Source organism: Sycon ciliatum, chromosome 1, assembly GCF_964019385.1.
Source record: "Sycon ciliatum chromosome 1, ocSycCili1.1, whole genome shotgun sequence".
In the NCBI taxonomy this organism is placed as follows: Eukaryota; Metazoa; Porifera; class Calcarea; order Leucosolenida; family Sycettidae; genus Sycon; species Sycon ciliatum.
Window position 1 is genome coordinate 66,145,232 of NC_088643.1, and position 12,293 is coordinate 66,157,524.

The window sequence follows — 12,293 nt, forward strand, 5'->3', positions numbered from 1 at the left end:
ATCGTTGGCCCTTGAGTCTTGTTGTGGTTGGTGGTGTGGTGCTTTCAATCGTGGCATTAAAAAAGACGGAACTACTTTGATGCATGCTTACCGGTATACACACCAGATTAAAAGTTTTAGTTCCTGCCATAATTTGACAGTTTGCAAACAGCAAAAGCGACCAAACCAGAACGCATTACCAGATCACAGTTCTAACTGTTACTTCTAAGTTCTAACAACACATTTATAGCCTCATACTCATAGGCTCTGTGACTGTGAGTAGGGGTTTCATTGCTATGGTACGGTGTGTTCTTGCGACTTCTCGCATCAGTACACGCTACATCTAAAACGTAGGTTATACCAGTCAGTAGCTGAGTAGCTGGCTGTCGCAGCTACTGAGTCTGAAGCAAAGAGGAACACAGAGAACAGAGAACGCCGTGTTCATGGTGTTCATGTACCCTCACGATCACAGCAGCACCGCCATTATTTCACGTCATGAATTGATGTACATTGTACTAGTGTTCCCCAGGCCTAGGTCCATGCCCTGGCCGTGGCCTAGGCCTGCCAGCTAGCCATGTCCATGACCATGGTTTTTGTAGCTGAGTTTGTGTATGGATGTGCGTCATACTTAGCATTCAAGGCATAACCATGATAACTCCACACCGAGTCCGCAGTACTGTGAACTACAATGACTATGTTACGTATGTACTAACTTTTTGGCTGAAGTAACAAAAAAAAATGTAGTTCTTGACTTCTATGGTTTCTCAGATCTTGGACAAAAGGTCTGCAAAGTCCTGCTCTTGCTCATGTCAGCGACGAGCGTTGCTTTGTCGACATGTTGACATGCTACATAACACTGGACCGCGGTAGACCAGGTAGACCGCCCAGATCTATCTACAACTGGGACTAGTGCCGAGTAGTGGGAGTGGGGCCGAGACTTGCGAGAGAGCTGGCCTAGTCATCATGGTCATAGCACTGACAGCAGAGCGAGAGTAGAGTGGAGTTGTCACTTTATATCAGATTATCACAGTTTGATGATGAGAGAGTCAGTAGGTCTACGTCACGTCATGAACCAGCAGTACCAGTTCTACCATGTAGATCTACCACTCGTCCACTGCATGCACTCTGCAGTCCAACAGTAGACCTCTACAGTACAACAGTACAAGTCATGCACTGACCTTGGCTGTAGTCTAGATCTACTCCACTGCAGTCTGTGACTGGCAGTACTCAGGTACTTGGCACTAGCGGCGCTACCTGTCCTAGCCTGCCGTATACCTGGTATACGCGTAGTGTACTGACTCTGTGTAGTCCTAGTCACTGGTGTCAGTACTGACAGTAGTGAGTACAGGTAAAATGGCCACTGACTGAGTCACTACAAAGTACAATCATGTACAATGACGTGTGTGTAGTTGCACTTGCAGCTAGCTGGGTAGCATACTCGCACTCTGCAGCTAGCAGCATGCTCCAGTGCCACTGAGTTGCATGCAGTGGCGCATGGCTTGGGTTTGAAACGTCGTTGCGGTACACGTGTGAACAGATTCAGGTAACACTAGTGTCACACCTCTGCACTCGAAATATGCGCACGGCCAAAGTTCCCGGATGAAAATTGAGACAGCACGTGAGCAGGTGAGCGCAGTAACGCATCCCGGTCAGACAGTGCGAAATCCATCACAGCGGCCCCTTGCCAATCCTTGTGGTGGCTTGTGTCCTTCTCTGGATCCAGCAGGCAGAAATAGGCAGATTATGAGATGAATACAGCCAAAAGCTCTTTGCAAGCAAGCAGCGTGAAAAGCCGATCTGTTCTCTCCAGTTTGTAGAAGTGTTGGAACGAAGGGAGCGAAACGAAAGCAGTTTACTGGTGTCTTGTCGAGCCACAGGTTTTTGATCTTGTCTCATTGGAACACTTGGAGGCGTTAGCACCTTTCTACTGCGACCTTGTGGCGTCTGACGATCGTTGTCCTTAGCCGCGCGATCGCCAAGTGAAACGGTACGTTGTTCCCTCTTTGGCGCGGGCAGATGTGTAATACCTGTCTTTGTTGCCTGCAGTCCCGCTCGTCTACTGGGACATTACGAGAGAGAGGGTCTGGGGCTTTCGCGTCTCACTTTTCCAACCTTGAAGGGTCCGGTCATTTGCTTGCTCGTTCCCTGGGGTTTGTTCTATGTCGGGGGATGATGTTAGCGCACATCTCCGCAGGGCCGGCACCACTTTATCCTATCTATTTGACTACACCTTTTCGTCTTTACCTTCTGGGTATTCGCACGCCAGCAATTGTTCTCGCTCCACGCGCGCGTGTCTGGCCCATGTGTTGTGCAGTGTTTGTTAGCTTACACTACATTTGCAACGTTCAAATACTCGTGTAAACTATTACCTGAGACAGACTTCGAAACAGTCGAGGATCGAACTGATCGAGCCGTGGTTGCGTCGCTCTGGTGCAAGAAAGCAACCCCGTTGCTTTTCCCTATTTATTTCTTCATCCGATGGGCAGTGCAGTATTGTGGTTTTCATGCGTGTGTTCTTTCATGTAAAAGACGACAGTCATCTGTTCCTGGAGTCTACATGCTGCAGTCTTGCTTCCAGTAGGAGTAGGACTGCCTGTTGCAGCAGGATTAGTAATAGTAATACTAATAGTAGTGCTGCTGCTGCTGCATTTATTTTAGTACTCACTCGTGCTGAGTAGCGCATCACAATGGAGATCTTCTGCACCAGTAGTGTTTTGTAGTACGCACCACTTGAATGTGCATTGCATTTGGCCCTTTTGGGGCTCGGACAGCTGAGCTAGCAACCGGCTTGACGCTGGGATCAAGGGGAGCTGCTGGCCCAGTGCTCAGGATGTGCTGTGGAAACCATCCGCCGGGGCGCTTGCTGGGCTCAGGATTTCAACCGGTCTAAATGCGGACAGGAGAAGTTGAAAACCCAACGAAATAGCATTGCAACGTGTCCATGTTGTTGTTTACAGGCGTTCATTCGCAGCATGTGCGTGTGCGCATCTGTATTCACTGCTGTTACAGTGTGTGTTTGTGCTTCGTGTCTGCTCATTGTTGTTTAGATGTCGTCCGGAAAGCAGGACGACTATCGTCACAGCTTCGCTGCGACGTCGCCGAACGGGAGTCTTGTTCGGATGCCGCCGACATCGGATGTTTTCTCGCCGCCGCAGCACCAGCATCACCCCCATCCGCAACAACAGCACAGTCACGATACCTCTCCCACTAGTCTACCAGCTCATCCCATTGCCGACAATCACGAATGGTGGTCACCCAACGGCAGTAGCGGCAATGGCTACCGACCTGCGCGTGGTCATTCCGGAGATAATCGTCGCTTCTATCCGTACCCAATGCCGTCCCGCTCGCACACCGCCTCGCCACCTTACTCAGCAGGATCACAACACAATTCTCAACAGTTGGCTCAGCAACACGGTGCAACACGAGGAGCCTATTCGGAGTATCAGCATGGATATCCCAATACGGTACAGTGCAGTCATTCAGGCAGCTTGCCGTCGATGCCCGAACTAACGCCGTCGTCGACAGCCACCGTTCGTCCCACTCCAGACAACGTCGCTTCGTCTGGTCCGCTCCCCTTCGATAAGGAGCAGATTCTGGCGCAGTCCTCGTCGCGTGCATCGTTCCTGACACCACCGAACAGCGCACCGCCTTGCAACAACGGCCAGGGCGGTACAGCTGACGATCGAGCCACGCCGACTAGCAGCCAGCCCAGTATGTTGTCGCACAGCAGTAGCACACATTTGGACGCAGCCAGTCACCAACACCAACACTCACAACAGCAGCAACACGTCACCCATCCACACCACCATCAACACCACCAGCACTACCATCCGTCGTCGTCTTCTGCTGCGCCTATCCCGCCTGGTCCCAGCACGACCGGCGGTTCAGCTGCAGCTACTGGTGGCGGTCACTTCAGTGGCCTGGATGGCAACTCCGACAATGACTCGGGCCATGGGGACTCTCCCTACACCAACGTGCTACGTCAGTCGCAGTCACAGTTGGTAAGTCAACTGGACAATACGTCATTGCACTTCATATGAAGCGTGAACCATGTACATGTATGTGTGATACTGGTATGAACAGCATCCAAAACGCTGCCACTGGGCACTGGCAGTGATACTGTTTTACTGTTATTGTTTGCTGGGATTGGCCTTGGAGCCTGCATTGTACAAGTAGATAACCGTGAACAGCACCAAAATTGTGTATATTGTGTGTTAGAGCCTACACTAAAAGTATTGCTGAGTACAATGACCAAGCTAGCTACAGTGCCAATGGCCATGTCTTATGTCGGTTGTTACGAGAGGAACAATCCTGGGGATCGTGGTACAGAAATACTTCAAATAGGAGCTGACGATGCCGGTTTGGTAGGATTGGAAACCTGTTGCCAGAATAAAGGCATTGATTTTACCGTATTCCAAAACTGGTTAGAATACCTTATTGTGTGCAATCATTATGTAAATGCAATTCTCTGTATTTAGTTGACTTGAAGGTCATCCAGCTACCACTGAGCGTCTGAGGCTGTCATTGATCCGATGATGGATGATTTGCATGTGTAATACTCCAGGAGTAACAGCTAGTGTGTCCCGGGGCTAAATACATGTGTGTTTGTTTTCGGGTCTGGATTCTTGGTGATGATCTTGTGCAGCATGACAATCCCGACTCTCCAGATGACAGTGCCTCGGGCGATGGGGATCTGGACAACGCAGGTGAGACATGGAACTGGTCCGATTTGCTGCCGCGTGTACTTGTCTTTTCTAACTGCATGCTACCCTAAGAAGATAGCGCTAAGTCCTGGGATGGTTCTGATGACGCTCTACGCCTTCGCCTGACTGTTCTGTAGCCTTTGCGAGGATCGCGGGCCGTATGGATGCAGTATGACGTGCCGAGTGCAAGTGATGGCATTCCCGTGGTGATACTCTTGTGCGATGTGTTATGTGACGTGTGCTATGTGTTACGGCCATCTTTTGACACCTAGAGACGAATATAGCTGATATCGCCCTGGGCGCCTTTGCTTCTGTTTCCATTGCGTTCTCCAGATAACTGTTCGGCAGAGTTCACAACAGGCAGCGGGAAGAAGCTCAAGCTGAGCGATGAGTTTGCTCGCGTTCCTGGCCGCCTGTCTTTGTTGGGTGCGGCAAGTAAATACGTGGTAACAGTCGGTGAGATCAAGCGACGTTTGTCACCACCGGAATGCCTCAATGCCTCTCTCCTAGGCGGTGTGCTAAGAAAGTAAGCAGCTCATGAATTTTATAGGCTGGCTTGCTTGCCTGAATCTGGACATGTTTCTCACCCTGAATCTGGACATGTTTCTCACCCTGGACCTGGGGTAGCTTGTCCCGTGTATTGATGCCTTGTGGACAATATTTTGCTGATGTTCGCCTCCCTACATAGCTAAGCGTGTTGAACTACGCATACCCATTTTGACCATTTGGTTGCGCAGCTTGCCATGAACAGCATTCTAACGTTCTCCTTTGTGTGTGTGTGTGTGTGTGTGTGTGTGTGTGTGTGTGTGTGTGTGTGTCTGTGTGTGTGTCTGTGTAGAGCAAAAGCTAAGAATGGTGGCAGCGACTTGCGTAAAGCACTGGATGACATTGGCGTTGCTCTGCCACCTGGACGCAGAAAGGCGACAAGCACCTCCATGCTCACTTCCCTAGTAGAAGGTAAGGCACAATTCTGTTCAATGAATGCTCGGCGAGAGTTGTTTGCAGATGGCCGAAGATTGCCTCCATGCATGACTTGCCTCCCATCTATTCTGGTATTGCGTAACTTTGCATAACATTGCGTAACACACTGTCAGACCAATGTATGCGGCATTTATGTAGCTGGGAGTGACTGTGCCTCTCTCATGTCTTTCACGCCATTATTGTGATATCATTTTAACTTGATGTGTTCGTTTTGTTGCTGGCCACGTTGTCTTTCCAGAGGAGGCGAAGTCTCTCGCGAACCAGTTCAACGAGGTGTGTGCCACAATGTTCCCCATTGCTGAGATGGCCAACACAGTGGCTCAACAACACGAGTACCATCAGAGAGGAGGTGGCATGCATGGCTTCCGGGACCATCGGCAGCGGGACATACACGCAGCCCTGTAAGTCCGTTAGGCGCACACTTTGTCAATTGTGTTCCCTCAGCTGGATTCCATTGTGCCTGGCTTTTCAATTTATGAACGTTTGAGGTATGGATTCGAGTCCTCGTTGTTGAAATTTATCTCCCATGAAAATTGCGTGCGTTTATGAGCTGTACATCTCCCAGTAATAGAGAGAATCAGATCAGGGCAACGCTTCCCAGCTGCACGCTTTGGGCAACAGTAGCAACATATCTTGCGTAACGATAGCTAAACGAAGAACTTGGACTGTAGCATAGTCTTACAATGTCATGTTATTGAAGTGTCTACCAGACAAAGTAATGAATGTGTGTGTGTGCTTCCTCTTTGTCCTTTGTCTGCAGGTCATTGACAAATGAACTGCGCGAAATCCTCGACCATTACATCAATCTTGAAGATAATCAAAACAAGGACATGGACCGCCTGCCTCTGACCGGTCTGCGGCAGTTCAGCTTGATCACACACTCGTTTGGTGTTCCGACAATCAGCGGCGTTCTTACGCTTTTCCAGAACTACCTCACCACGCTGCTGAAGTGCACCGGCGGAATCCCGGTGCGCGACGACCATGCCCTGCATCGCGGACAGATGAGATAAGGCCTGCCGTGACTGTGCATTGCCTGCTGTGGTCACTGCAGCAGGTTGAGCTGAGCAAGAACGAGGTCTGCGCCTCCTTCTATTTTCGTTCCCCGTTTTGTGAAGTCCAAGTACTTGATTCCAATTTCCCTTGGCTTAGGGTGTGTTTTGTGGATATGGTTGATGTGCTCAGTGATTCTAATCTCACCCACCATGATGACAGCGAGCTCCGTGCTTTTGTTCTTTCCCAGTTTCTTGTTTTTGAACCTCATTTACGACCTATTCTCTTTACCCTCTTTCTTTCGGCATGTACATGTATTCTGCTTCCGTCCGATTTACAAAGATTGATCAGCATGTACAAGAGATCATGCTAGAGTGTTTTTGGTCATTTGCTTATGCATGTTTGATATAACCCTCAGACTATGAAAAACACTGATGACAACGAGCCATATTCTTCTTCCCTTCAAGGTTCACGCCATCCTAATTATCGATATAAAAGGCACCATTTTATCTGTAAAGTTTCGTTTCCAACCTTTTTCTTGGCTTACTTTTTTGAGAGGATTTTTACAAAGACGAGCTGCTTGTGGGTGCGTGCGTGCACATGTGTGTGTGTGTGTGTGTGCGTGTGCACGCGTGCGTGCGTGCGTGTGTGCGTGTGTATGTCGGGTGTGACATAGCATAACAATTGTTATAAACTGAGAAGAAACTGAACTGTGCAAGCTACTAGAAGTTACTTCAAGTATACCAGAGCAGGGTACTTCCTCCAGCTGCTGATATAATTATAAGAGGAAATTGACAGTGAGCAAATCCAAAGTCGGGCGATTACAAGCTTGCATGAAAGCGGAATGACGCAACATACTACATACAACTTTCACACCAAGGTTCCACTCGAGTGACAGGAACGCGCCCAAACAGGCTGCAGGTTAACTGGTTGTACCCTGCAGGCACAGTGACCAGGTGACTGGTGTACGCATGAGCACGTGACCGCTTCTTCAACCATGTTCGATTGGGAATAAGGGCCGACGCTGAATCGCAGCCTTCTCGGACCAAAATCAGTCGACTCAGCATCCAAAAGACTACAACATACGGGCCAATCGCGGTCATCCGTGCTTTTCTAAGTACGAAACGGCGCTTTTAGTGACATTTTGCATACAAATCCCCATCTACGTGTACTAGTAGGGCGCAATCACCCAGTTTCGGTGGAAGTGGCGAGTTCGATTGAGCCCTTCGGAGCCCTTCAAACGTGTACTGCAGGGTTCTCGCCAAGGCGACATAGCGGGGCGCTGCACCCTCCTTCACTTTTTGACGCGGCCCCCGTTTCAAAATGAATGTGTCATCCTTCAGAGGGCTCGCGCCACCCTTTTATATGCATGATAAGTAGTGCACATCGTGTAGTAGCACAGCTTAAAATGGCGACACAAAATGGCGGTAAAATCACAAAATCTCGGGTCCGATGATCCCCGACCCTCTTCACCTTTGTTCTGGCTACAACCCTGTACCGGGGTAAACAACGATCAAAGTGCCGCTAGATAAGACGAATCAAACCCTGCTCATGTAGAACTACATCCAGCATTGAACTCCTACTTTCACGTGACTTCAACGGATGAAGTGATATCTTCTTCTCTTAAAAAAAAAGAGAGTAGAAACAGATTTCCGATGGAGGCACTTAAGCAGTACTAAAACGCAGATTCTCCTACTACTGACAGTGCACAGGCGGCCTCAAGACATGGATGAGGAGGGCGTAAAGAAGCAAGGGTGGCAAGGGAGACCCGATAGGGCACATCCGCCTAACGAGTCGTGATAAATGAGGTGGCCTGCATGACAGCGTACGCAGTGTTGGTATTGTATGCATTGTATGCGATGCACTGTATCATGCACTGTACGCACTGTATGCGATGTACGCATGTGCAAGGTATTCCCAGCGTCACATGAATGCTACACTGGATTACTTCATAAGGAGTTCTTCCCCGTACCCAGCCTACTAGTAACTCTGATCATGATGCTTCTGATGAGCAATGTCCTAAATGTCATACCATCACATTAAATTTTGCCTTTGGTGACGAGCATACTGTATAGAATACTACTAGTAAAGATTTCATATTGCCTCTGCATACCGATCGATTGGAGTCAGTCTCGAGAGAGAGGGCGATTTTCATCATAATGAGCACGGCGGATGAATTTAAAAGACGTTGTGCGTTACTTGCGAGTAACAAGGAAAGATAATCTAAAACTTCAAATCACACAAGAGAGTATGTACCTGACTTCACTGCTTCATTCAGAGCTTCACAGCTTCACACGTCCGTTTCTTCCGTACAATGCTACTCTTCACTGTGATGTTTGATACTCACAGGACAAAACCGTAAAGGAGTTAGCGATGCCACAAGATAGAGGGGTAAGTCGTTCGAGAGCTGTGTCGTATAGCCGGTGACAATCCAAATCAGACACGCTCCATGAGCAGTTCAATTGGTTTCTTAGGCCGGGTGCTGAGGACGAACATTGCTGACTGCATGTCATGCATATCTGCAGGCTGGCTGAACTTGAACTCTAGCAGCAGCAGTACCAGGATTACCCTGATCAGCGCCAGTGCAAAGCCTTGGCCAATGCAGTTACGCGGTCCGGTGCTGAACGGCAGGAACGCATCGCTAGTCGGCTGCTTTGCCAGCCCACTGTCGGCGTGGAATCGAGACGGATCGAACTTGAGCGGGTCGTGCCAGATTTGAGGATTGTGATGCAGCGCCCAGAGCGAAACTACGATGCGCGTCCCTTCCGCTAGAAAGTATCCACCCATGGTGGCGTCCTCCGGGAGCTCACGTATGGAACGGTGCATCGGCGGTGCAAGGCGCAGCGTTTCCATGATGACATCGGTGATGGACGTCAACTGGCTAGCGCCGGTGTAGATGTTGGAGGGAGTCTCGGCACCGCCGGCACACAGAACCTCTCTAGCCTCTTTCCTGCACTTCTCCTGCACTGCAGGGTCGCCCGCCAAATAGTACAGTGCCCACTGCAGTGTGTCTGCTGTGGAGTCCAATCCACACAGGAGAAACGAGACCAGTTGATCTCGGATTTCCGCGGCCGCCATGCTCCTGCCGTCGGAGGTTCTTGCACTCAGCAGGATTCCTAGCATGTCCCGGGACCTGAGTGGGCTTTCCGAGCTACAATTCAGTTCTTCCAATCGACCCGCAACTAAGCCGTCTACAATATCGTGGACTCGGCGGCATGCCTCCTGATGCTGTTGACCCTCGGCAGTCCTCGTGTAAATGAAGTCTGGATGGTAGAGAACATTGCCTACCCGGCGCTGCACAAGCTTACTCCAAGTATCAGCAGCCGGGATGATGTCACAATGCTCCAGCTGGCAGTTGGACTGGTGGCTCATTGAGCACTGGAGAAGAACGTCCAGCACCAGCGCGTGCATCGGATCGGCCAACGCAATTCTAACCGGATTCCTACTCTTGTCAGCATCACCCAGCAGTGGTTGGCCTTTCAGTTTAGTGATCAACACCTCTGTGCCTCTACAGTATATCTCGGCGTAGTTAGGTAAGATGCGAGGGTGAAACGCGGGATTCAACAGCTTCCTATCTGTCGACCAGGTCTTGCCATTGGTCACTGGCAATCCACATCCCAGCATGGACGTTGTAAACGAATGGAGATAGTCGCTCTTGGGTATAGCCGCTGTCAGCAGTTCTTGAACGATTTTGGTGTCGTACACGATGACGCAAGGCATCAACGCCGTCAAATCGCAACGCACCATCGCCGCCTGGTTTCTACGCGTCCTGGCCATCATCCGCTGCAGGGTGTCGGTAAAAATTTCCGGAAGTACATGTCTTGAGTTACCCGTGATCCACTCCGTCGGTTCTATGGATGGCAGTTTGCGAGCGTAGTAAATACGTCTTAGATGTTGGTATATCCAACGGGGCACGTGGCGAAGGAAGATAGCCAAAACGAGTGCGATACACCACACCGCGAACGGCATCGCTAGTCCAAGCGCAGCCGCCAGCGGGCTAGGCTAGTAAAACAATAACAGCACCGTTGACGACCGACTGTGTACCTGGTGTACCGACCGTTCTAGTCAGATCGTATCGAGATCATTGACGAGATAGCTGCTTTTAATACAACTACATAATCATTGTATTTGTAGATCTACCCGTTATCACTTATTAGTTTGCTCCTCAATGTCAGTGCATGCGGTGCACTGCCTGGTATGGTGCTCTCAAACAACGACATGGGACGTGCCACAGGCTAGGCCAGGCGCACCACGGTACGGTATACCGGTGATGATTGTGTTCCTTTCACTACTTTTCAGGAAAAAGATAGAAAATTCGGAACTAAAATTCGGCCCTGAACTTACTTACAACCTTCTGATCTGACCAACCGGCACACGCGTGCAGATCTGGCAAGCCTAGGCCTACAATGCTTAGTACATGTACTAACCTTACTTTGAAGTCTGAAAAATTGGTATTGGTCCTGCGGGGTGCCAATTGTATTTCAAAGGACTCTGATATTGCCCTAACCTTACCAATGCGTACCCGCAGAGTTGAGTGGTCAACAGCAGCCGAACGTCATCCTCCGTCAGGAAGGACTCGAGAACTCAGTTTGTCACGACGTATACAGTCAAATGATTTGTACAGTCATATCATGTCGATCCCAAGAATGGTCATTTCCGGGCGATAATGCTGACATGTTGCCGCAAACCACCTGTGGCTGCAAACAAGGTCCGCTGTAGATCATTCATGGTAGATCATGGTAGATCATCATGATCATGGTAGATCGGCCTGCTCTGAAACCACTCTGCGTCGGAGACTACATGTATATCTACTCACTGACTTTCGACGATGTCGATATTCTTCCCAATGCGATGATGGTATCATGGAGAGCGTTTTGCGTAATGATGTAAGGAGCTCGAGGACAATAGCTGAATGTCTGAGGGCGCACGTTTCCAGGCGGTCCAACCGTCTTTCCTGGTTTCTGCAACGGTACCAGTATGCTGCATCCCATTCCCAGGTCAAGGTGCTGGTGAGTTGTAACCATGCTGTTGAACAGACAGGCAATGTGAGGTGCTAGGTTTTCTCTTCCATAATTATTTCAAGAGTTCGCCTGGGACTCCATCTTGGCCAGGGGACCTTCCATTTAATTTGTCAGTGCATTGTTCGGTGTGAAGATGTACGATCTGACAATCATCAGATATTTCAACTTTTCATGCACATGTGCACAGTCGCGGGTCAGTCGTTACCAGTGGTTACCGACAAACATGTAAGTCACTCCGAGTCTGAGTCGTGAATACTACTTTACTAGTACAACACGTATGATGTAATATAACTACATGTATGATGTAATGTAACTACATGTATGATGTAATATAACCCAATACATGTAGTTCAGAACTAGTATTAGATCAACCTTGTTATAGTTCACGCATATTGTTAGATTGACAGCATGAAACAAGGTGGAGGACACTGTGTTCGGAAACGGTGACCTTACTACAACCTTCCGCGGTTGGCAGAGCCCCGGTCCCTGCGGACCATCTGAACCTTTTGGGTGTCGCACCCGGTTCTGGCCCTCATTATGCTAGGGGGTTGGAGACTACTCCTTGCGTCCGTCGTGTATTCTTTGATCGCTCCTGGATGTCGTCCTGGTAGTCATGTAG

The 12,293-nt window shown here is 49.5% G+C and overlaps 2 protein-coding genes across 2 annotated transcripts; one reads left to right on the plus strand and one right to left on the minus strand.

The window, feature by feature from the left end:
* The first annotated feature begins 1,738 nt into the window (after window positions 1-1,738).
* LOC135804940 (transcription factor AP-2-epsilon-like) lies at window positions 1,739-7,228 on the plus strand. The gene is made up of 7 exons (XM_065318922.1): window positions 1,739-1,966; window positions 3,027-3,980; window positions 4,625-4,685; window positions 5,016-5,208; window positions 5,521-5,639; window positions 5,902-6,064; window positions 6,424-7,228. The coding sequence occupies exons 2-7, from the start codon at window positions 3,027-3,029 to the stop codon at window positions 6,671-6,673; spliced, it is 1,740 nt and encodes a 579-aa protein (XP_065174994.1). The 5' UTR covers window positions 1,739-1,966; the 3' UTR covers window positions 6,674-7,228.
* A 1,511-nt stretch (window positions 7,229-8,739) lies between these two features.
* On the minus strand, window positions 8,740-10,692 carry LOC135804941 (taurochenodeoxycholic 6 alpha-hydroxylase-like). Its single transcript, XM_065318923.1, has one exon. The coding sequence runs from the start codon at window positions 10,620-10,622 to the stop codon at window positions 9,090-9,092; it is 1,533 nt and encodes a 510-aa protein (XP_065174995.1). The 5' UTR covers window positions 10,623-10,692; the 3' UTR covers window positions 8,740-9,089.
* Window positions 10,693-12,293: the final 1,601 nt, after the last annotated feature.